The 27,344-nt window shown below is 43.8% G+C and overlaps 2 protein-coding genes across 3 annotated transcripts; both read right to left on the bottom strand.

The window, feature by feature from the left end:
- Positions 1-70: 70 nt before the first annotated feature.
- tnxba (tenascin XBa) lies at positions 71-7,676 on the bottom strand. Its single transcript, XM_062466708.1, has 15 exons — positions 7,541-7,676; positions 5,526-6,200; positions 5,241-5,375; positions 4,017-5,138; positions 3,717-3,839; positions 3,468-3,611; positions 3,194-3,313; positions 2,835-2,990; positions 2,460-2,572; positions 2,202-2,334; positions 1,937-2,088; positions 1,642-1,738; positions 1,308-1,469; positions 923-1,086; positions 71-677 (listed from the first exon to the last, which is right to left on the bottom strand). The coding sequence occupies exons 2-15, from the start codon at positions 6,061-6,063 to the stop codon at positions 579-581; spliced, it is 3,258 nt and encodes a 1,085-aa protein (XP_062322692.1). The 5' UTR covers positions 6,064-6,200; positions 7,541-7,676; the 3' UTR covers positions 71-578.
- Positions 7,677-10,518: 2,842 nt separating this feature from the next.
- c4b (complement C4B (Chido/Rodgers blood group)) lies at positions 10,519-21,827 on the bottom strand. Of its 2 annotated transcripts, none has more exons than XM_062466710.1 (41): positions 21,679-21,827; positions 21,293-21,482; positions 21,029-21,206; positions 20,866-20,936; positions 20,686-20,774; positions 20,400-20,482; positions 20,211-20,295; positions 19,959-20,085; positions 19,424-19,565; positions 19,118-19,230; positions 18,864-19,025; positions 18,576-18,743; positions 18,277-18,471; positions 17,990-18,139; positions 17,610-17,739; positions 17,295-17,366; positions 17,002-17,208; positions 16,663-16,777; positions 16,509-16,579; positions 16,200-16,339; positions 15,896-16,111; positions 15,710-15,761; positions 15,533-15,622; positions 15,230-15,436; positions 14,980-15,055; positions 14,630-14,828; positions 14,364-14,468; positions 14,048-14,210; positions 13,549-13,760; positions 13,255-13,413; positions 13,111-13,170; positions 12,912-13,005; positions 12,615-12,780; positions 12,302-12,392; positions 12,097-12,171; positions 11,813-11,915; positions 11,587-11,676; positions 11,404-11,499; positions 11,225-11,308; positions 10,974-11,106; positions 10,519-10,784 (listed from the first exon to the last, which is right to left on the bottom strand). In XM_062466710.1, the coding sequence occupies exons 1-41, from the start codon at positions 21,744-21,746 to the stop codon at positions 10,649-10,651; spliced, it is 5,163 nt and encodes a 1,720-aa protein (XP_062322694.1). In that variant the 5' UTR covers positions 21,747-21,827; the 3' UTR covers positions 10,519-10,648. The 2 variants fall into 2 exon arrangements, with proteins under 2 accessions (XP_062322694.1, XP_062322693.1); XM_062466709.1 differs by having other exon boundaries at positions 17,595-17,739.
- Positions 21,828-27,344: the final 5,517 nt, after the last annotated feature.

Below are 27,344 nucleotides of genomic sequence, written 5' to 3' on the forward strand. Positions count from 1 at the left end.
CACACACACACACACGCACGCACACACACACACACACACAACGAGACAAATAAAGTCACCCAACTTCAGATCCTGGTTTGCCACATTTATTCCAATAGAGTGGAGAGGCAGTGCATATTTGATTCCAGTAGTAGTGAGGTGGCAAACCTATCTCCTGTACACCTGAGGTGTTTGAGGGACAGAGTGTGAACTCTTGTTGGAGATTGTGGGGTCATGTGAGTCATAAGAAAACGACAAAAATACAAAATACTGCCACCACTAACATCTCCTGTCTGCTTAGTACATCGAATCTCAGCGTACGTTTTTTTTTTTTTAAAAGAGAGAGAGAGACAGCTCTCCATGCATGACAAGGATAGGGCACAGACGAAAATACCTGGAGCGCTGTACAAATACCGAAAGAGAAGCTTCTGTAACAGCCGTGTAAAAAAAACGCAGAACATGCTATCTGACGCGGAAACCCGAGGCGTCGCCTCGGAAAGCGCGTCGTCCCTCTTTGTCTTGGTCTTGCGGCGGCGGTCCACGTTTCTGTTTCTCCGTAGCGAAGGGCTTTGGGGGCGGCAGGGCTGGCGGGGATGGGCTTAGCCATGGGTGGCAGGGGAGAATCCAGCTGGTCTGAACTTCATCTCGGCGAAGCCGACGGAAGCGTCCTTCCCCTTCCAGTCTATCCACACTATGCCCTGAGGCACAGCACAAGTTCCGGTTATAACATCACATGCACATGAAAAGAGTCGTTGGCGATCACATCTTTGATTTCCAGACTTCCTCAACAGTGTAGAAGACAAGAAAACAAGCATTTCATCGTTTGGCGTCGTTCATCGGACTCAGGTCTAAACGAATATCCACGACTGTGTACATGTCGAATCATTTGAAAAACGCGTCGTGTCTAGTGGAATTTCGGAAAGAGCTAGAGAGGAGATTATACCTGGTTGTTGCTGTTGACACCGTAGAGACCATTGAGGTTGGTCTTGTAGCAGTTCTTGTACCACCAGCCCCCCATGTAGGCCCTGGCACAGTGGATCCCCAGGGGGTTGGGGTCTTTATCCTTGGTAGAGAACGGGCGACCATTGTGATACCTCATAGAGTCACCTGACAGACGTGATGGAGGAGAAGGAGGAGTTAACCAAAAAGTGAACTTTTCGATGCCGCAGGTGGGTGGTATTTATACCGAGGAGGGAATTAAACCAATTGTTATATGTGGAGAAATAAAAACGGAGTAGACCTGACTTACATACCTGTAATGTATAAATATCATGTATTTATGATTTTGCAAGCTCTCGTTTCCCTTCACTGTCCAGTTCTGGACTCACCTGCAGTGCCGGTGTAGCCGAAGACCTCAATGGCGTAGTGCCGGGCCTCGGACCCGATGGTGAAGTTGGAGTAGTGTGCGTACGCCGTGTCATTTCCTGAGCGCAGGTCCACCCTCAGACTGACAGGGCCCATGCTGCTCAGGTTGTGCAGCAGCTCATTTCCTGTTGAGTCATAACCGTAAACGGAGTCACTTCCTGACACGTTCCTTTCTGACACGTGAGTCACTTCCTGACACGTGACTCAACATAACTCAATATTAATGAGGCTTTACGATGACAATTTTTGTATTTGAATCCCAAGGCAGACAGGATTGGTTCATCATAATCACTCTACCGAGCCAGAACTCCTCGCTGAGGTTTCCGAAGCCGTGGGTGTATTCACTCCAGGTTCTGTAGAAATCGGTCTTTCCGTTCACTCGCCTCTGGAACACCTATCAGAACCGCAAAACTGCCTTCAGAAAACAATTTGGATGGAGTGCGAACCATGGAACGTGTCTAAATATAACCTACCGTATAGACGTCCTGCTGTGTCCGAGATGTGATTGCAGTACAGGCCTGAGACTACTGTATCTCTGCAGTGTCTGCCCCACCTGAAGCATCAGTATCATACATGAAGCCTCTCTCCTTACCGTCCAGCCCCCTCCGTCAGTCTCCATGTCGCAGTAGACCCTGACGGCCCCTCCCTCCTTGCCCTGGGGGTAGATGTCCACCTCCCCAGACTGCAGGGCGCCGTTGAGCAGCTCCTGGGAGCACTCCGTGGGGAATGGGAAGCGCAGCTTGGCTGGGAGAGAGGAACACACGATGCCGGTGAACGCTTCGTCGGATAAGACGCCTCGTTTGGATTTCGCCTCGCCGCCTGTCGGAATGTTGATGTCTCCGGTGGGTAAGCCTTACCTGTGGTGAACTCTGCGGCGATCACAGAGGTGTACTCTCCTTCCCTCTCTCCCTGAACCAGCACAGTGTACCTGGACATGGCTAGCAGTCCGGTTAGCTTGTACTCACTCGCAGATGGGTCCAGTATAACCTCCTGCGCACAAAGGGGACAGCAACGATTATCAGGCTGTTGGCATTCTCCCATCAACAGCTGTGCTTGTGAAGGAACTCGTGAGGGAGACATGTGGTAGAGGTCAGAGGTCAGGGGAGTGTGGTCACCTTGGCCTCCCCTCCTGCCAGTTGATAGGTCACTCTGTAGCTGTGGAACGCTACAGCTGGGGCTTTCCATGTGATCACAGCGGAATGAGCGTCGACATCGCTGGCCTTCACCACTGAGACAGGTACAGGGCACACCAAGACAGGATCAAGTTTCTTTGAAACATCTCAGGGTTCCTCATACAGGACTGTGCAAACGTCTTAAATAATATTGTACATTAATTTTGTCTTATATTTGTCCGTATTTGTCGTAGTATAAAAGTGCAGTGATGAGAAAACACTTTAATGAAATGATTTCTTAACACATTTTGGCTTTACTTTAAACATTTGTATTTGTGCCTAAGACTTTCTGCCCCGTATTGTACATAACCTCCTCACTGTTCGCGGTTGTGAAGGTGGTGGCCAATGCCGTGCTCTGGAGACTGTCCTTCTCGCTCAGCACCTTGACTGTGTACAGGGTGGCTCTCTGAAGGCCTTTCAGATGGTGCTCCACCGAGTTCCCCGACACCATCACCGACACCGTCACGTTGGGCGCTGAGGGGGGCAGAGGAGAGAGAGAGAGAGAAGGTTACCTCCGCTTCCGTCACAGGCCTCGCGAGTGGATCTGGCACCAGAGTGGATCTGGCACCAGAGTGGATCTGGCACCAGAGTGGATCTGGCACCAGAGTGGATCTGGCACCAGAAAATGGACGTTCTCCCACCACCGCGCCGTGGGGAGAACGTGCCTGCTGACTCACTCCTGGCTGACTCGTAGCTGATGATGAAACGGTCGACCTTTCCCAGGCTGGGCGTCCACTGCAGCACCGCTCTGGTGTCGGTGATGTTGATGGCTTGGAGCTGGACAGGGGGAGCGGGCACTGCAGGGGAGAGTCAGTTCACGGTAAAGCAAGTCGTTTTGTTGTCGTGATGCTGTTTAGGATTGGAGTGGGAAGCAAACATCCGCTCTCCATCATCAGATTCCTCCATTCTGACTGAGTGTGGAATGTATCGACTGAATGTCGAGTCCCGCACCTGTGGTCATGATGGCAACGGCAGGGTCGCTCCGGATCTTCCCCAGAACGGAGGTCACGGTGACCACATACGAGGAGCTTGCAGACAGCATGGGCAGGACCACGTGGGACTGCTGGGCATTGACTGACACTGAGCTGCTCTCTGCTGTCAAAGCACAGAAACAGAGAGGTCATCCTGGGGGTACAGGATTTCTTTAAGGTAGACATGCAGAAGATTTAAAGAGCATTGTGCCAATGGAGAGAATCGCACCAGTGACAATATTGGTGTAGGTGATTTGGAAGCCGGTGAGGGCGCTCTTGGGTCTGGTCCAGGACACAGCGAGGGAGGACTCGGTTACGTTGCTGAAGACCATGTCTGTAGGGGGCTCAGGACCTGAGGAGAGGGAGAGAGGCCGGGGAAGAGAGAGAGAGAGAGAGAGGTCAAGGGAAGAATCAGGTTCCACTCAAGAGTTGTATATTGTGAACAAATGTGGCAGAATATAATGCTGCTGTAAGAGTGTTTAAATAAAGATCCGAGCATTCAAAGTTCAGAGGGGGTGGTTCTGGTCACCTGTGGTGATGGTCACTCTGTGGATTTTGGACCTCTTTCCAGGAGCCGTGCCGTAAATACTGAGCGCGTAGCGGGTCAGAGGATGCAGGTTGCCAAACTCCACCGAGCGAACACCTCCTGGGAGAGCCATGGAGACTTTCCTGGTGTGCTTGCCGTCAGCCTTAGACTTGGAGCCACTGAGAACCTTGGTGGAGGACGCGGTTCCGTTGACAGCACTCTCGGTGGTGTTTGCTGTCGCCAGTCCTTTGTCTTGTCCTCCAAGAGGTCCATCCTCTGCTTCTTCCTCTTCCTCGCCCTCTGCCCTCAGCTCCCGTCTGATCACGGTAAAGTTCTTGAACATGGCCTGCGGAGCGGACCACGTGAGAGTGAAGCCGTAGGAGGAGATGTTTTGGACCTTGACCGAACCGAGGCCGGTCGCCAGAGGCCTCCTGGTGGCATTCACCAGCAGCACCATTGTCTTGTTGACCTTCGGGACTTTGACCTCGGGACTCGGAGTGGTCACGTTCACTAAATACTGACTCCTCTGTGGAATTTTCTTTTTGCCTGTCACCGTTTGGGTGTTGTTGACAGACACTGTTACCTTGGTGACGCTCTCATTCACCTTCTTGGTGGGTTTCTTCACAGATGTCTGGGTGGAGTTCTTCTCAGACAGAGTGGACTGCTCTAGGTTCTCCTTCCTTGGGCGAGTCTTGTTCGCAGTGTCTGTGCCTTTGGTGGTGCCGTTTGATTTCTTCACAGTAGTCGGGGTAATGGTGTCGTTAAGAGGTTGGTCCTGAACGGTCACTTTGCCTTTAAGGTCTGGTTTGGGTGTTTTCTTAGGAAGAAAAACTTTTGTTTCGCCTTTACGAGCTTCTTTCTGCTTTTTTCCTCCATTGTGTTTTAAGAGGACCTGTCCCACTGTCGGAAGGCCCAGTGTAATCTTGGTTTTTCCAGCCTTGCTGGTAGTCTTAGTAACCGTAACCTGCGGTTTTACCGCAGTGACGGTGACCACTTTGATTTTGGTTTTGGAGTCGTCCTCTTTTGCTACCTTCTTCACCTCTGTAGACGAGACGCTGGTCTTGTTAACATTGCTCTCAGGGGTTACCTTCTCCACTGTTGTCTTCACCTTGTCTTTAACATCCTCTGGGGAAAGAAAAGAGACAGGAAGGGTAGGTGAACTGTATGATTCAAAGGAGGATCAGTCCAATGATCAGGAAGTCAGACAAACTAACGCGGGTGACTCACTTTTACTGCAGTCAGATCCGGGGGCGCACTTGCTGCAGTCAAGCCCAAGGAATCCTGGGAGGCAGACACACTTTCCCTTCTCACATTTACCTCGTCCGCCACAGTCATTCGGGCAGTTCACCTTAGAGCAGGGACCTGGTTTACGAGAAGACAAATCATCTACACTTTGACTGGACTAGCTGGCTGCATCGCTATCATTCTACGTCATATATAGATGCTCAAGATGTATCAACAAGTGTAAGATCAAAGAATGTTGGAGAACACAACAAGGATGTGAGGTCGTACATTGCTCCTTGATGGACGACATCTCCTTCTCCAGCCTGGACACACGTCCTTTCAGGGCAGCCATCTCGGCCACACAGCCCCCTGTGCAGCCCCCAGGCACCAGGCTGATCTTGTGGGTCATGACCAGTGGAGACCCAGGCTTCAGCTCCAGCTGCAGCTCCTGGCCCTGCTCCGGGGTGCTGGAAGAGTGACTCTGGATGTCCTTGTGGAGGCAGCCGTCGGTAAGGATCACCTTGATGGCAGGAGGTGGTGGGGCAGGGGGGGTCTTGTCTTTAACAGTCTTGGGAGGACTGACTGCGGGGGGCTTGGTAGGGACTGAGGGGGTCAAAACGGTCAGGTTGATGGTTGGTTTGGGGGTGGGGCGAGGGGTCTTGTTGGGTTGTTTAGCGATCACAGCTACGGGTTTTGGTTTCACCAGGGTGAGAACTACATTTGGCTTGGGCTGGTCACTTCCTGTGGAGTTCCTCTTCTCATTGGTTGGGGTTTGGAGAGAGGGTAATGGGGTGACCAGGAGGAGCAGGGCCAGTGTAAACAGCATTTTACCTTTAAGACCAGTAACTGGATATCAAGGTAAAACCGTTTTTTAGGGTTTGTAAATGAAGTGCTTGTGAGGAACAAAAAACTCCTTCTTCTATGTTTCAGTGATGGACAGTCAAATAAATCCACAGGGCGTTACTAGAAATGAAAAATGAAACATTGTTTAAATTCTCACAGTATGTTATCAGTTTAAACATCGGTTTGGGCGTACTGGGATCATTACATTATAGCGCACCATAGATGAGGTTTCTACCTGGTGTCAGGACTGTTTTCTAGGGTGTCATGGACCCACACATGCTCACATTCAATCTCACAGTCCTACTTCCCTTCTACCTGCACAAACACTCCCCCTCTTGCGATCACTCCAAAAACTCCCACTTCCAAGTATCACATCACGTCGAGAAGAAAGGAGACATTATGCTGCACATGAACTGCGCTCAATTTGTCTATCTTGGGGGGGATGTTGATGTAAAACTGTCCACAAGATTCAATTACACCTATCTGCATGTTTGCATGTACTAAGTCATCAAGGCACAAGGATTATGAAGCTAAACGAATGGAACCGTAAACTAACTCAAACCTTTCCCCCAAAAATGTATATTAACAGAGAAAGGTTTTGAATCAAAAACCTGGTACCGCTAACATACTAAAAGGAAGAATGAATCATATGAATACAACTAAATGGTGATTAACTTCAGTTGAAAATGATATGGTTGAGTGAATGCCCTGGAGGTTTGTTTTTTAGCATGAAAGAGAGAGGTGGCTGGTGAGAGAGAGAGACAGCCAGAAGCTGCAGTCAGAGGAGAGCCTGTGCAGGGGCCTAACAACGTAGTACTGTATAGCTCTCCTGGAGACTGGACCTCTTTGACTTTAGAGAAGGTTGCATAACCAACACACACTCCTCATGGAAACCACAAAGTAATTGGTGCCGATCTTTTACTGCTTCGATGGAGTAGAAGAGGAAAACGTGCGAGAGATGCTGAAGGTGCTCAATGATATGTTTGAAGAGTTAGGGCATTGAATTGTGAACAAAAGTACTGTCTTTGAAGGTTTACATAGGATTTAGTGTGTTTAGAAGTTCAAACTATGACAGTGATCAAATCATGATAGCCATTCAAGACAGTTGTAGTACTGATGAAACGGCAACTGTGTAATTCAACAGATACTGATCCAATGCATTGCCACTCCTCAGCATCCTTGTTCGTGTTGCTCTTGTATTAAATCGATTTAAATTTAAAAAATGAATTACCTAATTTTGCACAGGTGAAGAAACTGAGTTTTAAAATAGGCAAAACATGAACAATCCTCTCACACGAGGATCAGTCCATCCAAATACCGTGACCGTTACGGGTATAGCCAAAATGGGCCTCTTGTGAAACAGTCACTGTAGACTGTATCACTGTATATTTATTATGCCCGTGCTAGCAATTTAGGATTCAGGTGAACTTTCCAATAGTCACGTAAGGACAGTCACTCACCTGGGCAGTGATGGGTGATTTCCTCCTTGGCTTTGCGTCTGTCAGTCTGTGCTACTCTCCATCTGTCTGGAGAACTTCATGGAGTCTGGCTGAGCATGGAGGGAGGCAGGAAGGAAGAGGAGAGAGAGACAGGAGCACCACTAGAAAGGAGCAGGGGGATAAATTCTGCAGCTACTTAAGGACTCCCCCCTCCTCCTGCCTCCACCCACCTTGTTCTTTCTTACCCAACCACTGCAGAAAATATTAGATTCGGACTAGTTACATTTGATTTAGATGAGGACTAGTTAGTTATAAATATATATATAATATAAAATATAAAACACATCCACACTGATTTATATATTTTTTTTATATTGGAGGGGGGGGGGGGGGGGTATGCACATTTTGTATTTAATGTGAACGTTCATCATTTAATGGGTATACACACAATAAGGACATTTCATGTTCAACCGTGTTTTAATCAATTCATACTTTCACTTTTCAGTTTGACGTTATGACTTGCCCAGTGGGTCCAATCCAATTACATCCAGTTTCTTTCTGAACACACCGTGATCAGTCAGGCTTGCATAAAAAGCCCCTGGTCATTCAGATACCCATGATTCAGCAGGAATACACAGCTTCACACCACAGGTATTCACCTCCATAGCTGGGCAAGAGGAACATCGTTCCATATGAATGGCCTGCTTGTTGGAGCTAATGAGATGTAGCTACGTGGGAGTTATGTAAGTTACCAAATATCCACCAGCTAACAAACACTGTAGTACTGCGTTGCAATCGTTGGCTAAATGACCACCCACCAGCCCGCTTTTGTAAACCATGTGCAAGCACAGTACTCTCTTTACATGCACACACACACACACACACACAAATAGACACACATACTAACACACCCACACAAACCCTCTCATGCCACACACACACACACACACACATACGAGCACTAATACAAAATCCTACTGCACATACAGAAACACCTCAATGGGTGCCTTTCAACTTAATGGAATGATTCATCAATACATCAATTGGTGGAAATGTGGAAAAGGACATTGAATATAATAATAATAATAATATTAATATAGCAATTTGAATGTCACACTGTCTAAGTTAACTTCATGGCCTGTGCTGAAAAGCGGAAAAATACTGAAAACAATATGCTTCGCTCGGGGCCCCCTGTGGGTGACGTGTGGTAGTTCACACGATGGGCTTGAGGGCGTAGGTGGTCGACTCTGAATCCAGAGACATCCTGAGCTGATGGACCCTCCCATCCACATGGAAGAGAAGGAACTTCTTGTCCCCCCCAGAGCAGCGTCCAGGCTGGGTGGTCCGACACCATCGGTGCCTCCATCTGGTGGCCGGGCACAGATACGACTCCGCCCTCCTTTCCTCCTCCCTCCATCTCTGTGCGGACCACCCTCCATCCTCTGACCCTGCCTTGGCCTCTGGAGAATGGGTGAAGCCAAACCGTGAACAAGCTACGACTCCATGGGCACCTAACAAAACACATATCCCATGATCCTCCATCTAGTTTACCATCGCTTTGGCTTCTGATGTCTTTGACTTGCTTTACGGACACTGTTTCTATTCTGATATGCACCTCCTCAATACTAATATATCCAGTTTGTTTTTCTAGTAAATACTACTTATGTGGATGCAAGGTGTTACTTTGCAAATGTCATGTGTAAGCAGAGTTATGTGTCTGGAATATTATATGTAATAATTATCACAAATGTGACTAAAGTGTCATAATTGTGATACAAATCTTTGATTTGACAGTAGTCTACATAGAAAACAGTGCTTTACAGTCTAGTACAGTAGGCACCATCACAGATGACTTGGTGGGGTAGCATTATGCTAATCCCAGACGCACACTATTTAGGAAATAATATAAACAAACATGTACGATTTGAAATGTGCAAAAGGTGTTACTCACAAACAGTCAAATAAGGTATTGCTGATGTGAAAATATGTGATGTTGTGGTATGTGTATTTGCTTACTCCTTATTGATTCACATTTAATGAGAAGTCTGATGGCAAAGTCAGGAACAGGACAGCCATTGACCTGGATGTGATTGAAGTGACGGCCAGTGCTCTCATGTTGCTTACATTGGAGCAGGCTTCAGAGATTAAAATAATATAAGCGCATAAGCCCAGGCCTGTTCCCCTGCCTCTCCCGCTTCAGAACCCTCCTTCTTCACTCCCTCACTTCTAAACTGACCCCTCTCTCTTCCCCCTTTTCTCCCTGTGCCTCTCTCTCATAACTCAACAAAGGATAGCCCAACTGTTTCACAACTTTGGGGCTGTCTCCATCCATGTATTTGATATATACGTCTGTGTATTTATAGAAATCAGAGTAGTGTCTGTTTGACGGACATCACATCGCCTGTCATGGTCAGGTGAGGAAGTTGAAGCCATTTTGTGTCACTGTTGTCTCAACATGAGCCATGGAACATGGTCTGGGTTTGGCCCTGTCAGGTCAGCTGCAGTCCTTCAATGTAGATGCACTGTATTAACCCTGGTGCACGACCTTCACCCCCCCGCCCCCATCGCTGCCCCCACCCCTTTCCCGTACAGATATTGGGAAAGGGGTGGTGGGGTTACTGGGCCTGGGGGGGTCAGGGTTGTTTTGAGCACAGAGAGCTCTCTCATGTCCTTGACTGCCTCAGGTGAAGAAAAAAAAAACGACATAAAAAATAAATACCACTGCTGGGAAAGCTAAATCACACCAGCAAACTCAACTGAATCTTAACCACTGGCTGAACATTAAACAGTTGGAGGACGTGGCTTTTCCCTCATGCTATGTACTTTGCTGGAGTGTTTTTTTTCTTTTCTCGCATGCTGCCAGAAATGAGTGATTTGTAAAACTGGTTACCTTGTGATCCAAATCAAATATTGTCTTTTTGCATAACATTGCCGTGATTACGATAATGTGAAACATCTCAACTTCAGTTATCGCACACGTTTTGTAGATATTAACAAGATGGCAGTGAAAGTATTATTTTATTGAAGATGAAGGAACACACACAGTATTAAACAATGAGTCCATTGAAATATAACATTTTAAAGATTATGAGAGTATTTTTGTCAAGAACGATGTATTAGAGAACTAACTTACTGGGTACAGCCACTCAATCTATACTCAAACACAAATTTATTGAAAAAGGCGCAATAGTCTCTGGCACGTGTTCCCTTGCATCGGCTCGGTATTTGTTCAATCCAGTTTGTTGATTCCAACAGATATTGCATCCTGTGGGTAAGAAGAGAAGATATATTGTAAGAGACAGAGAGAGAGAGAGAGAGAGAGAGAGAGAGAGAGAGAGAGAGAGAGAGAGAGAGAGAGAGAGAGAGAGAGAGAGAGAGAGAGAGAGAGAGAAGACACAGAGAAAGAGTGTGTCGGATATAAATCAGAAAAACCTGACATCTTGACTGCACTTACCGGCCACTGGTGTCAGTGGTTAGGCCATCTTTGCCCATGATCAGGTACTGCTTTCCCTTCTGCAGCTTTCCTTTACAGTGCAGCCTCTTAGCAAACACTCGGATCTGGCTCTCGTCCATCTTCATGTCTCTGTCTGAGGGTCCATCAACACATCAGAACACAGGCATTGCAGCTACTCATCTATGGCTATGGTTTACTATACATGGTAACTATGGTTTACTACATGGTAACTATAGTTACTATACACTTACTTGTTCTGAGTACCTCCACCACATTAGTTGTGTAGAGCTCAAAATTACCCTTCACAGTCACATTAAGAACCTCAACTTGGTAACCTAATATTTAAAAAAGCCACATTGTATTAATCAACTCATATTTTGTACAAATGACCACATTAATGTCATTGGAGTTTAGCTATTGTGATACAGACCATAATCTGCAAGAGGGTATTTGCATGCATGTTCCTGACGATCCTGTTCCCCAATCATCGGTTTATCGGAAAACGTCCTTTCCTTATGACAAGGTCCTTTAGACAAGCGATTAGACATGATTACACAACGGTTCAAACCTGTGAGGAAATGTTGATGAATATGCCCAGGAAACAAAGACCTACTCTCTGCACACTGGCACACGCTCCCTTCACACAATTGAGCGACCATCTTGCTTCTTTGAGGGGCAGAGTACAAAACAGCACACTTCCTGGCTGTAAAGACAGAGGGAGCCTCATACAACAGGTAATAACACAGTTTTTACTTCAACTAAGGTTTTATCATTTCACAGAAACTTCAGTTGAAGAATTATGGAGGAGGTATGGATAAAAGGGTTAGGGTTATTCATACCTGGTTCATAGTAGTCATAAAATAAAGCTTGAGCTGGCTGAAGCAGACCAATGAGAATCCTTTGCACTGCCCTGAATGTAATGCACTCTTCATTCTCGAACATCTTGAATAAGATTGTGAGATGACAATTAGTTATTTGGGGTTTAGAGATTAGATCAGACAAAAATGCATTCATCCTCAAAGGGAAATGTGTATATGGTATATATAAGTAGTGTATGGTTGGAACAATTCTACGAGGTCCTGGTGTGTACAGTATGACAAGTTCTATGATGAGAAAGTCCTACCTCGTTAAAGTAGATCAGCACTCTGCCATGTGACGTTTCATAGTGCGATATGTACTCCTCTGGTTTGTCCTTCAGCTGTTGACAGAGACCAAAAGCGAATGTTGACAAGACATAGACATAGGCATAGAGCAGCTTACGCTAACCCTAACCTCAAGCCGTGGAGAGGGTTCTTTCACGTCTTAGTCACTAAGACTTAGTGACTGACCTTCTCCAGGTCGTCAGTCTGTGCCTCAAAGCCACTGAGCAGTGTGATGTCTGCAATGGCCATTCCTGAGAGGTTTCTGCTCAGACTGTAACTGTGAAGAGGGAAAGCACACTTTGGTATGGAGGTTTGTTACAGCTCCGTCATAGCACAATATACAACGACGAGAAAGTGTGTTGCTGTATGTGTGTTAATACACGGTTGGAAGTAGACTACATACCTTGAAGATCCTCAGAGTTCACATTTGAAGATATTACCAATTTGACTTGCAATTGGCAATCAGAGCACTAATGGGATTCTTATCTCTAGAACTGACCTGACACATACTTCGTAGAGAACTTCGTTTTCAATGCTCTGCTCTGTATCTCTCTTGTGTCTGGTGCGGGCATCAAACCACTCGATAGATGATGAGGGGAAGTCCTCCTCCTCCCTCCTCGCCTCCTCTCCATAGTCCTCTCCGTAGGCATAATCAGGAACCTTGTCTGGTCGTAGAGAAGCCGTGTGAGAAATACAGGACCAACGCCGAAAATGGCATGACAAATCCTATTGCATGAATCCCCTTTCTTAGTATTAGGCTAACTCTATCAGATTCAGAACCATGTTGAGTTTTCACCTGTGTACAGCACTCGACCTTTGACTATTGTGACCTCTATCTTTAGATCTTGACAGTCATCCCTGGGATCTATGAGATGGTAAGCCTTTAAAACCTGCCGGACAGAACAGTAATATAAAACACAATAAGATTACATTGACTTCAAATGATTATGGATCGATTGCAACTATTCTCAGTACCTTTGGAGCCCTTCACTTACCTTCATCTTGGCCTTTCCTTGTCCTTTGACAATTACATCAATATTCTTCCCCATCAGTGGCTGAGGAATAAGTAACAAGAGAGGATCAGGTTTATACAAGTGTGTGTGTGTGTGTATGTCTGTGTATGTTATTCAATGTTCTACCTTTAGCTCTGTTTCCACTTTGTCATCCGTATTTCCAAGTGATAGCTTCAGAATTGTGCTCTTCCCTTTAACAGTGAACGAGGCTTCCACTTCTGTGACTGGGGGCGGTGGCATATCCAAGGCATACTCTGAAAGAGCCTCCAGTGCCACTATAGTATCCTACAGACAGTGGCAGCATATCAGTGATGCGGATTCAAGCAAACTGAGAAACCCAGAGGTAAAGGGTGACGGCTTGTGTATGAGATGTTTTCGTGTTTTTTAGCTCGGTTGGCTCGATGGCAGGATACTCCTCACCTGTGTAGATTTGAAACCTCCTCCATAGTTCTCCTGGGTGGTTAACCAGCAAGCCGCAGACTCTGCCCACTCTGAGTCTTTGTGAGCTACTGCTGTCAGGAGGGCATAGGCTGTTGTCTCTACGGTAATGGCCTCCGTGCCAGGTATCCTTTTATTTTTTTCTTGGCTCACCAGTTCTGCATTGGCCCTCCAAACTCGGCAGCCTTTCGTATCTGGGGAGGCAAGGAGGAGTCAGGGGAGGCACAGGAGGAGAGAACTGTTGACTGACATTTACATTTACATTTAGTCATTTAGCAGACGCTCTTATCCAGAGCGACTTACAGTAAGTACAGGGACATTCGCCCCGAGGAAAGTAGGGTGAAGTGCCTTGCCCAAGGACACAACGTGATTTGGTTGGCAAAGCCGGGAATCGAACTAGCAACCTTCTGACTACTAGCCCGATTCCCTAACCACTCAGCCATCTGACATGCTGAATGTGATGGTAGTTCTTCCCTTGTACCTTTTGTGGCCAATCCTTGGAGTTTTTTCCAGGCGGGTTGTGCCTGTGTGGGGTCTGGTAAGCAGATTGCGAGACAGTAGGCAGTGATGGCCACAGCGTAGGGCCTCTCCAGCCCATCGAGACGGGACCGGAGGTAGCTCGTGGATTTTACGATACTGTCTTTCTACACAAAACAAGACCCAAAGCCACCACAATGAGCCGCTTAATTCACTGGCAACAATTGTTGATGTACTCTCATAGGATGCAGTTACATTTAGTACATACAGTATCCCCATTGTTATCATGGGTTCTCAGGACTTATCTGTGTCTGGCTTACCGCATCGTTCTTCTCTTTCTCGGGTAAGAAGGCGAGGGACCGATTGAGGGCAAGAGTTATGAAAGCAGTCATGGATTCTTCTCCCTCTAAGCCTCCAACACCCCCCTAGAGGACAAATACAGATTCAGCTTCCAGCTTCGTCCTTAATTTAAACTGCTTTTCATAATCGTGTCACCTAATGTCGAGTGAGATTTTCTATTTAACACAAAGAATGTTCATTCAGTGATTTACTGAAAGATCACTTTCATTCCATCTCTATTTCTTACCTGAATTTCTCTGTGGTAGACTGGATTAGGATCAATAAATGAGCCGTCATCATTCTGTTTTGAGAGGAGGTATTGAACCGAAACCGTGATGTCGTCATGAGACACAACCTGAACCCGGGTAATCCTTCCCTTCTCCCCGCTGACTAATGCTTGGCGCTCAGCCACCAGCGACAACACCTTCACAACCAGGCCAGTCAGCCTGGAGGAAAAACATAACGACAAACCGATGTCAGTGTATGAGGTATGCTTAGAATCACAAAGAGTGAGTGAAGGGGTAGAAGCCTAGTGGTTAAGGGATATGTTTCAGCTCTAACAGTACAAGATGGGAACAGAGAAAGGTGTGAACTGACCAGTAACTGGATGGAGTATGAGTCCAAGCTCCGTAAGATCCATCGTTCTTTTTAAATGTCAGAATCCTCGTGTAGCCTGAAGGAGGGAGGAAAAATTGACCGTCGACAGTCATTTTAACAATCTGTGTCGCAGTGAAACACGTCAACTGTTTTTAAATGACTTTCCATCCATGGCTCATGAATAAGCCCATTTTCACAGGAATGAGGAGATTCAAAAGAATAATTGTGCAACACCCCTCTTCTTCCTCACCACTTTCGGTGTTGTGGAGGGCAGTATCTCTGGTTCCTGCAGGAAGCTCAAACCAGCGCTGGGACATGTCCAAGTAGCGCAAGGCCAGGGCCAGGGGGGCCAATTTAGTCATCGTCTGCTCTGCACAGCCAGTAGGGAGCTTGAGCAAGCGTTTAACCCCTTCAGGAGACAGCAGGGTTTTGGTTGTGGTCTGGCCAAACCCCTCCCCTGGAAGTTAAATCATTAAGTTAGAGGAATTGATTTGATTTTGAGCAACTGGAAACAAAGTCAGAGAAGCTAATATCTGAGGAGCATTAGTGAGACCTTCTAGCCTGACAAAGATGTTGGTGCTGGAGCCAGGGACGCTGTTGTCTGGTATTTGTCCATCAATAGTGAAAAGCCCATCACTCCTCCCTAACAGAAAAGCAGAGTACCAGGTTAGGGTTAGGTAAGTCTTTTCAATAGAGGCCAATCATTTGGTTAAATGTATAATGATGTTACCTTTCAGATCAAGAACATGAGTTTCCTCTTTCCACTCCTCTATTCCCTCTGTCTAAAACCCAAATCGTTATATTTTAACAAGCTCTGGTTCATGACACACGATCCAAAGAGTGTATTTTTTAATAATTTCACTCAGGCTTTCTCTTTCATTCAGACACATAGGTTGACGGTATGGGTTATGCTTACCCTAACATTCAGAAGCTTTTCAATTGCATCCACGCCAAACTCGTTGTCTCTGTCGTAGATGCGTATCGTGATAGGTATGGTGCCGATTGCCATGGGTACGGCAGAGAAAGGGACTGATTTGGAAGATTGTTGCGCCACAGTGATGTTGACATAAGTAGAAACGGAGGCTGAGCCAGGAGAACAGAGCCCTTCAGTCGGCACCATATGGACTGCAAGCTACAACGAATCGTGGTAATTGTCAGAGGTTTATAAAGACGGTCGCCATGTCTCAGAACGGGTTTCAAGTGAAGGTTATCAAACCTACCTCTGCAGGGTTTTCCCCATAGTTGTGTATGACAGGAACAATGGACAGCTGCTCGTACTGCTTAACTGAGTACGGCAGTCTCAGTGATACAAACAGATTCTTGAACACGGTCATCTGAAAAGGCTCTGCCACACAAAAACCTGAAGGAAGGACACGGAATTATTAAAGTGCCAGGCTAGCTCGCTAGTTGTTCAGAGTTTTTGTCAAGTTATGGCTATTGTTACTGGTAGCTATTTCTACCTCTGGCAACAGATAATTACAGGTTTTTCAGTATCTTCTAAACACATGGATGGGGAACAATTGTCATACCATGAGTTTTTGATAAACTGACAGCCTGAATCTCCCAGGTGGTTATGGAGTCATGCAGAGATAGAGTGTGACTAGGAGATAAACACATGATAATCGTTAATTACGTTTGACTAGGAAGGGAGGTGAGTAAGGCTCTAAATCTCCTGTTACTTACTCTTTTTTACCATCCACCTCAATCACTGTGAAAGCAAAACTTGGAGGGAAAGATCTCCGAATGTTTTGAAGGGAGGCATCAAAGAAGAATTCCTCAATGTCAGTTTCACTGGCCTCTGGTGAAGGGAGATAACTGAATATAACCCCCAGTCCACAATAAACCTTCCTTTTTAAACACTTTTAATCCTTTTGTTTCTAAAAACTTGTTGACACAGTACCTTAGTATAACCAACACTGTTACCCTCCAAATTAACAGTAGGGAAGCAAATACATTCAAACTGGTCAAAAGTTTGGTTCATTGTTTGCAACTGTACATGCTGTTTATGACCGTCATACTCACCCCTGCCAAGGCCCTTGTCCTCCTTCTTTTTTGTGTCTCTTAGCTTTTCCCCCTGAAGGCAGCAATCTTTGAAGGCCTGAGTGCAGTTTGGGTCTTTCACGGTCAGTGACACTCTCTTTGCCCTTTCTTCGCATGTCCTCCTCATTGGGATCAGTGTGAGACCACGGACACAGCACTCTTGCAACTTGTCATCTGTATACTTTGATTCTGACAGTGAGACGGAGAGGAAGAGGTTATTGAACTTGTGGGAATGTGTGTGCTGTTTCAAGAAAGAACTACAGGAAGAACAGTACTTATGGTCATCATCTCCAGTTGTAGATTCAGGGAGCGCCTGCGTCTCCTGAAGTCTTTGTGACAGCCCAAACCTGAGAAAACATCCTTTCTACAGTTATACACAGCACATTGTAAAGTGTTCATTTAAAACCAAGAGTGTATATTTTACTTGTCGAGTGTTTATGTAAGTCCATAAGATGGACCTGTTTCAACCATCCTGGTGTTACATGAACACTTAATACATTTGGTGGGATAAAAAACACATAAAAGAGAGTACATTTTTTCCCAAACATAACTTGAATAGATATTTCTACTCTCACTGATGCTTGGCGTACCCTGTCTGTTTTGGGACTTCTCAGTTGAGGCGGACATGAAGGAGAGACCAGCATCGTTGAGAACAGAGGCCATGTCTTGTCCTCCACCATAGGAACAGCCCAGGTCATAGGACTGCATAGAGGAGAAGACCTGTGTAGACAGATGAACATCCAGACTGAACGAGTCTAACAAGACACTATAATCTCCCATTTTACGGAACATACAGAACTTTGCAACCTAGTGATTAAAAAGGGCCATGTGAATACAGTTATTGCTTGTATTATCATTGATCAGAACTTAATATAACCTCAAATCGGTTAATATTTTGCTCAGCAAGCTGAAGCTGCATATTTACATTTAGTCATTTATTTATTCATATATTCGTTGATTTGCGGGTCACCTGTTTGGCAGTAAGTTTGTTCTGGGCATTGAGAGCGTAGATGGCTTTGTCCACAACCATCAGTGCGACTTTACCCTTCTGGCCTTCCAAATCTATTGTGACCTTTGTCAGGGATCCTGGTAAATATGGACCAGGTGTTGGACTTGAGATCTGGATATGATAGACAACCACACCTTCACTCACACACTTTTCACAATATTTTAACCATGTAAAAAAAGAGACACTGTTTCTTGTCTTTAAATTAAATGCTACATGGTCTTCTTCATCATCATGGACTGGCTACCAACCTTGAGCTTGCCCTCACACTCATCCTCGACATCCACCCACACAGAGTCAGCGATGATGTCACCATTCTGGAGGTAGTAGAAGCCAATCAGACGGAAGGATGGAATCATAGCGTGTGTAATTTGGAAGGAGCTGGCTGTAACATGTTCTCCTGCTCTGACAGATTTTTGCGTAATTAGAACTCCTCGGCTTAAAACCTAAGCACCAGGGACAGAGATAACAGATATTTTCTCTGTGTCAAAAAGATTGTTTATCGTTTTCTGCAGATCCTCGGTTTGTGATCAAGGATAGACACTCTCACCATGTAGTAAATGTATCCATCTTTGGGTTTGGCGTTGGTATGGAATCTAATATCAACGTTTTTTTCCACAGAAAAAACGGTGTGATCCACTTTTATGTACAGATAGCTGTTACTAGAAGATGAGACACGTTTGATAATTTTATTCTTTTGATGGCCATTTACTGTCACCTGTTGAAAAAACAAAATGACATTACTTGGTAGGTTGTATTTAAGCTATAGCAAGCATTTGTTGATGCCTATATAAATGTAGCAATGTGGTGTTTCAAAACTCTGTTGTGTCATACAAACCTGGACAGTTATTTGTTTAGCATCAGCTGGGACAGCTAATGTGCTCCCTGCTACACCCTGCTGGTTGGTTAGAACATTGTTGGGTTCCCTCTGGATCCCTTCACCTTGAATATCTACTTTCACTTTTTCTGCTGGGGATCCATCTGGGAGGCTGACTACCACCTAGTTTGAAAAAAAAACAGAAAAACATTGAATTTGTGTTTTTCACGTCAAAATCTGAACCATGGATGGAGCGCTCAATTCTCACTCCTTACCGACACATAGAGAGGGAAACCAGGGATGAAATGGGAGCGTGTGCGGGACAGATCCACGTAGTAAACCTGAGAAACCACCGGAAGGAAGACCTCTGCTTCCTGAAGCTCACCACCTAAGGAAATCACACGTACACCAGTATTAGCATGTTGTCTGCTAAATGGATTCCAAGATGCCGTATGTCCCCCACCTGCTTTTATTATGTTGACCCCATAGCAAAAAGGTGATCACTCGCGTCACTATCTGATCCCTGCTAAATTTGAATGCTGTTTTTGTATTGTACTGTGTTCGATTGTGCCAAACCTTACTGGTGATGTCGGTGACAGAAGCAGCAATGTGAAGTTTCGCCCCGCTTTGGTCCAGGTCAGACAGGCTTGTATTCATATTGTTTTGTAGGAGTTCATCTAGGCGGGATACTTTCAGCTCTGTAGCACCTAGTCCATTAATGATCTGAGACAGAATGCGAGTAGGTATCAAGTGAAAGCATCTTCCTGGGGTTAAAGGGTTCAGTCAAACAGAAGCACATTCAGTATCTACTTTCAAATAAATAATATTACAATCATCTTTATAAAGAAAACCTCCTAATTTGACCTCACCATCAAGTAACTTTCTTCTGCTGCATGTCTTCTCATGATTACTCAACTTTTGGAACGAGCTAAACATGTATGCGTGTGTCCAATGCTCAAGTACTGTAACTGCAGAAGTCAGTTGGAATTATCGAAGACTCTACTTAGTATAACTTCATTTTCTCTTAGACATATTTCTCTTACTTATTGTAAATCGCTTTAGAAGAAATGACAGTCGTGCTAAAGAACTCAATTGGAAATGAGTGTATTCCCTTACCGTTCCAGTTAGCTCTAGTCCCCTTATGAACACAGTTGTTTCTTTCTCACCCTCTGACCCCTGGTTGACTGTCCTTACTCCCACTCGACAGTGGAAGGCTCCTTTTATAGTTTCCCCATAAGAGTACCTGGGTCGGGAAGCGGTTTCAGATCATAGTATATAATCGAGAGATGAAAAAGTAATTTTTCATGTTATTTTCTATTTGCATGTGTTTGATTGTAGAAATCGGCAGACGTTGGAACTGAGGCTTACATGGCTTGGATGGTGAAGGGGTGGTCTTGGTTCACCAGGAGATAATTTTGTTCAGGAAGGATAGTCACCTCAAAGCTGGGCATCACTACAACATTCCAATGGGCAAGCAGTGAAAAATGTATTTCAAACATAAAATAGTCAGATGCAGAATATGGAACTTCAATTGAATCTTAAGAAACAGAATTTCACCAAATTTCTGGACTCTGAACTCTCGTATGGCAGCTTCCTTTTCATCATCTTCATAGTGGGCCACTATCCTCCATGTACCCATTCTAGAACAGATATGCAGGTATAGGTATGGCATGGCTTACGTGTGACATGACTCAATGATAGCGATCAACGAGAGCGATCAATAAAGAAGAGCAAAAAATATAAAAATCTTTTGTAGGGCACATAGGCTTTTTACAATGCATGATTCTGAAGTGTTTGTAATGCTTTGGTATCTTATCACATTATTTAAGCTCTCTGGACTTACTTAGACACATCAGGAATGTTCATTGAACTGCTGAAAATTCCAGAGGTTGCTTTAAGGAGGGCCTTCTTTATTCTGTTTCCCGCTGCGTTCTGTCAGAGTTAAACATCAATGTCACATTCAGAAGCTCCAGATATCTGTGCTCAAGGTCAACAAGCCAACAATTAAAATGTTTCTACTCACAAAAACGGACAATTTAAAAATGCCATCTACAGGTCTCATCGAGTGGTCCAAGGTAAATACCCTGTAGTTCACTGTTAAGAGAAGAAACATGATATTTCACCCATCTGTTTATGAATAAAAGTATCTTGCTATGCATGAAATTCTGTTTAAATTCTTGTTTTACCTTTCTGAGTGGGATTGTAGATGGGCTGATCTGTCTGAATGAAGATGTAGCCTTGGTGTTTGGAGACTAAGACCCTTGTAAACTGTCTACCTTCCACCGAGGCAATCTCACTCACCAGCAAGAGATAGGGGGGTTTACCGCGGAGGAATTCTACTTTTGACATCTTCTCCTTGTCTATCTGAAAACATACTTAACATGAAGGATTCACATATATGTATTGTTCCAAGTTGTGGGTCTGCTGTCCATCTCACATTTTGCACATACCTCTAGTTCCACTGTTTGAAACTGCCCCACTTGAGTACAGATTGTGCTGATCCTCTCTGAGATCAGTGTCCCTCCTATCTCGACCTCCAGGTAAACAGTTACACGTTTATTGAGGAGGGTTTCCCCCACATGGATCAGAACTTGCTCCTTAACTCCGATATGGAACACATTGGGAGCTGAGATGAAGAAGCTGAAAGACCAGAGTGGATTCATAGGAATTTCAACAAAGCACATTCATGGCAAAAATCTGGAAATTGAATTGACCTTTCACATCAAGGATTAAACTCATGAGGTGAGTAACAAAACTGCCTCATTGGACCTACGCAAAAAAAAAAGACAACAGGACTGATAATGCCCTCTTGCAGCTGTTGAAATATTTACTGTACCTTTCTATTGCTTGTGCTGGTTCCACAGCTAAGACGAGGAACACCAGTAGACAGATGGGAGACCCCATGTTCCCTGTTTGGAGGGCTGTGCACAGAATGAATCCCCTCTGTTGTCCTGCAAATCTTTTATACTGTAAGCACCTCCCACCTCAACAATATTTCTCAACGTTTCTCAATGAGGTTTACCAAAACAAAAACTTCCCCCCCTTAAAATACCAGTTGGTGTCCAGTGTAGGTCAATTCAAGGTCCTTCACTGTCTTGTATTTCAATTCAAATTATAATATGAGGGAAGAAGGAAAATGACACCATAACTCAGTTACAATGTTTCTTTTTGCATAGTTTTCTTCTCTCTGATTCTCATGAAAATAATGTTGGTTGGTGCATGTATTCAATGTTATGTTGAATACAAAATTCTGAAAAACTGTACAATGTGCAGTGACGCTGCCAAATTCAATAAAAACAACACAGTTCTCTACCCTGTTTCGCTTGACAAGAGAGTTTTGGAAATCGTTCAATATTTCACAATCTAACTGGCAGTTTTCCCCCTAAGTCATGTGATTTCAAGGAATTTCAAGGCCTGTTCTCAATCAGATGCCTGCATTTTCCCTCTTTGGCAACATTCGATATTTACCTAACTCTCATTTTTAGGAGGATACAGACCTGAACTGCTACTTGCATAATACTATTTTTAAGCAGCTTGATATATGCCTTGCATTATCTCATCCCTTCCCATTAACATCATTATTGTTCTTCTCATTCATGTCCATTTTTTTTGTTCTGGGCACACCAACAAAAATGAGTACAGCTATTAGTGGCTGTACTCATCGAGGCTAGTATCATTACTAGTGGAGGTGAAACTGGCATCAGTAGATCCTGTAACATAACCATGAGCACATTTACATGTATCACACTAAGTGAACTTTCCAAAATCGTCAGCGAATGTAACTCCACAACCTCAGATATTGATCCTATACCCACAACATTCTTTAAGCGAGTGTTTGATGGTGTCTCAGGTCCGGTGCTAGAGATTATAAACACATCCCTTAGAACTGGCATCTTCCCAGATGCCTTCAAAGCAGCTGTTGTAAAGCCCCTATTAAAGAAACCCAAATTGGATAACAGTATCCTTGCAAATTACAGACCAATATCAAACCTTCCATTTATTAGTAAAGTACTGGAAAAGATAATATAAGTCCAATTAAATTATTTTCTTGAAGAAAATACCATCCTGGAAGTCTCGCAGTCAGGTTTCAGGAAATATCACAGTACTGAAACTGCTCTCACCAAAATAATTAGCGACCTCAGACTAAACTCTGATATAAACTCTCAAATAAAGTCTCTATCCTTATCCTGTTTCATCTCATCATTTGATACCATTGATTACAACATCCTAATCAATAGACTGGAAAAGCTTATTGGGTTCACGGATAGTGTATTGAACTGGATGAAATCATATATCAGAGGAAGGAAGTTTTATGTTAGTTTAGGAGACCATAGGTCCAAGAAACATGAGAACTGCTACGGGGTTGCTCAAGGAAGCTGCTTAGGTCCATTACTTTTTTCACTTTATATGTTACCACTCGGCGACATAATCAGAGAACATAACATATATTTCCATAGCTATGCGGAAGACACACAACTATATATATCCACTGAACCCAACGATGCAACAGCCATAAATTCCATTACCAACTGCTTGTCGGCAATAAACAAATGGATGAATGATAACTTTCTTAAATTAAATGAAGACAAAACTGAAGTCCTACTATGCGGCCCCAAATCCAAAAGAGAGATGCTAACTAAGAATCTAGGAGGTTTAACCCCCTGTCTTAAACCAGAGGTGACAAGTCTCAGTGTAATCCTGGACTCAGATTTAAATTTCAACTCTCACATTAATAAAGTGACCAAAACAGCTTTCTTTCACCTGAGGAATATAGCGAAGGTACGACCATTCATAAACCAAAATGATGCAGAGAAGTTAATTCATGCATTTATATACAGCCGGCTGGACTACAGTAATGCACTTTTCGCTGGTCTTCCCAAGAAAACCACTGAAAGACTACAGCTCATTCAAAATTCTGCAGCTAGATTATTAACCAAAACTAAAAGGAGAGAACACATTAGTCCTGTCCTAGCTACTTTACACTGGCTCCCTGTTACCTTCAGAATTGACTTTAAGGTCCTTTTCCTCACATACCTAGATCTAAACGGACAAGGACCTAGCTACATTGCTAACTCTCTTATAAACTACACACCAGCTAGAACACTGCGATCATCAAATGCAGGCCTATTAGAGGTCACCAGAAGCAGTCCTAAGAATATTGGTGATGCAGCCTTTGTCAATTACGCCCCAAAACTATGGAACAAATTACCCATAAATATTAAGGAAGCAAACACGCTAGACATTTTCAAAAGACAGCTTAAAACCTATCTTCTTACCAAAGCATTTAACTAATTTTATCTCAGAAGGGTTTTACTACTTTTTTTTTTTTTTTTAATTGTTTTTTATAGTTTTATTTTTGTTTTTTGTATTCGGCTCAACGGATTCGAGAGACGGATGGATTGCTATATGCTATATGTATATATTGCTATACATATAACAATCTATATATAGATTGTTATATGTTTTGGAAACTGCAAAGGCAGCTCGAGTCCAAGACGAATTCGAGAGACTGCAGATAGATTGCGGCTAGTCTGGGTTGTTATATGTTTCGGAAACTGCAAAGGCAGCTAGAGTCCAAGACGGATTCGATAGACCGCAGATAGATTGCGGCTAGTCTGGGTTGTTATATGTTTCTGAAACTGCAAAGGCAGCTCGAGTCCAAGACGAATTCGAGAGACTGCAGATAGATTGCGGCTAGTCTGGGTTGTTTTGGAAACTGCAAAGGCAGCTCGAGTCTAAGACGGACTCGAGACTCCGCAAAGACTGCGGCTTATATGTGTTTTTGATTCCCGCAAAGACTGCGTCTTGTATTTTTTTGTGTTACATTTTAATTGTTATTTATTTGTATTACTTTTATCACTTATATTGTTGTTTTTATTGTTTTTACTGATTTTATGTAAAGCACATTGAGCTGCAATTCTTGTATGAAATGTGCTATATAAATAAAGTCTTATTGGGTGTGCCTTCGGCGAGCACAACCATCGTTCTCTCACATATATATTTTTATTGGGTGTGCTTTGCCTTCGGCAAGGGCACAACCTTTGTTCTCTCACATATATATTATTGGGTGTGCTCAAGCCTTCGGCGAGAGCACAACCTTTGTTCTCTCACATATATATTATTATTGTGAGAATGCTGTTAAGCATTCTCACTATTGTTTTCCTGTTTCTCTTTATTAGGTTCCTCCGGTAGGAGGGAACCTATTGTTATTGTTGGTATTCTTATTATTAGGTTCCTCCGGTAGGAGGGAACCTATTGTTATTGTTGGTATTCTTATTATTAGGGTTCCTCCGTCAGGAGGACCCTATTGTGTTTGTTGGTATTATTAGGGTTCCTCCGTCAGGAGGACCCTATTGTGTTTGTTGGTATTATTAGGTTCCTCCGGTAGGAGGGAACCTATTGTTATTGTTGGTATTGTTATTATTATTTTTCTTCTCCTTGCGCCCCAATATCTCAAAAAGTCCCTAGTCATAAATTTTCTAATTTGGCACATTGATACTACATCCAAGTGGGTACCCCCACACCAAATATGGGCCACATCGGACCATAGGGGGCGCCACAGGCCACGCCCAAAATTCCGATTTTCAAAGTGATGGCATTTCCACCCCATTGCTCCAATTCTTCTGAAACTTGGTGTGCATGCCTCATTTTTCATGAGGAACAAAAAAGCCTCAAGGACCCATAAGGTCCGCCATGATGGATTTTCCTGTACTGTGATAATTTGGGAAAACCTTCAAAATTCCTCTTCTCTTGAACCAAATGTGAAATTGACTTGAAATTTGGTACAGATATGTATCATTGACGTATTTAAAAACGTTACTTAAGGCAATTGAATCAAGTACAAAATGGCTGAAATGGGTGTATTTATGTAAATGTACACCTCAATATGTTTGTGTCACTAAATCAAATGTATTTTTGAAGGATGGTTCAAACTTAATAGGCTTTAAGGTGAGATGCCCCTGAAGTACCATGCAAAGTTTCACTTTGATATGTCGAAATATGACTGAATTACAGATGTTTGAACTTCGACCAAATCTGACAATGCTCGCCATTGGAGAAACAGCTTTTTTTATTATCCAGTTTTGTGTAATCCATGTCTGGGAATGGCTCAATTGGCTGGTAAGCAAATGGTTGTAGGTTCAAAACCAGTCAGAAGCATAGTTTTTAATTTTTTATTCTGGCAAAACGGTTTCTAGTCTTCCGATCAATCCTCCGGTTGTAAAAACATAGCAATGCGTGTTTATTTGAGCCCATCACAACACTCTGATCATCTGTTTAGCGAGACTGTGTAAACCACTGCAAAACAAGCCAGGTTCACCACAGTAGCTAGCTACTTGTAGTCTACGCATGGTAGAGATAACTCTAATGGTTTTCTCTAATGAAGTCAATTGATTGTTCAGGTGGATCCCTTGCCTGTTGCACAAATTCATTTCAGTAACCTAAGCCAGGACACATTCCCACTGATGCTAGGCATGATTTAAAATTCCCTTCCATGACAAGTTATGGCACTCCAAACAACCTGTTAAAAAAAACGATGAGAAAGTTATTCTTTACAGCAGCAACCCAGTCATCCCGTTTTTATAGGAAATGTACAAGCAGTTTCAATTTAGGCTGAATCTAACAACACTTACCACAGGAGAAACAGCTTACTTTTTTATACAGTAACTGAACATGACAATATTCAACACTGAGAATAGGGCTGGGATGGTGACCTGTAAAGTATAAGGTTGTAGGTTGGAATCCAGCCATAGTCTTTTGGCCTGTCATAATTTTGATTATCTGTTTAGTTCAACAGGATGACATCTTTCTGAAGTACCACAAACAATTTCACCTTGGTATGTCAAAATATTATTGAATTAAAGCTGTTTCAACGTTGGCTGAATCTAACAACGCTTACCACAGGAGAAACAGCTTACTTTTTTATACAGTAACTGAACATGACAATATTCAACACTGAGAATAGCTCAATGGGCTGGCATGGTGACCTGTAAAGTATAAGGTAGTTGGTTGGAATCCAGCCATTATCTTTTGGCCTGTCATAATTTTGATTATATGTTTAGTTAAACAGGATGACATCATTCTGAAATACGATGCAGAATTTCATGCAATTTCACCTTGAAATGTCAACCGTTTCTTAACCTTTGTCCAAAAGCTGACCAAAGCTAATACTCTGCCCTTTCTATTCATACAATCTCAACAGTTGGTGTGTAGCAGAGAGGATAGAGAGACTGACTTGTAACCTTATGCTCATGAGTTCAAATCCCCATTCAGCCAGTTTTTGGCCAAACATGAAGTAGTTTTGCTCCCTTGTTGTCCAACTCTCGATCTTCTGCAGTGTACATGTTTATAATATTTTGCCATTTTGCGGAGGAACCTGCATCGCTGCTTGCAGCTATATTTATTATTAGGTTCCTCCGGTAGGAGGGAACCTATTGTTATTGTTGGTATTCTTCTTATTATTTTTCTTCTCCTTGCGCCCCAATATCTCAAAAAGTCCCTAGT

The sequence above is a fragment of the Osmerus eperlanus genome, chromosome 7 (genome assembly GCF_963692335.1).
Source record: "Osmerus eperlanus chromosome 7, fOsmEpe2.1, whole genome shotgun sequence".
Taxonomy (NCBI): domain Eukaryota; kingdom Metazoa; phylum Chordata; class Actinopteri; order Osmeriformes; family Osmeridae; genus Osmerus; species Osmerus eperlanus.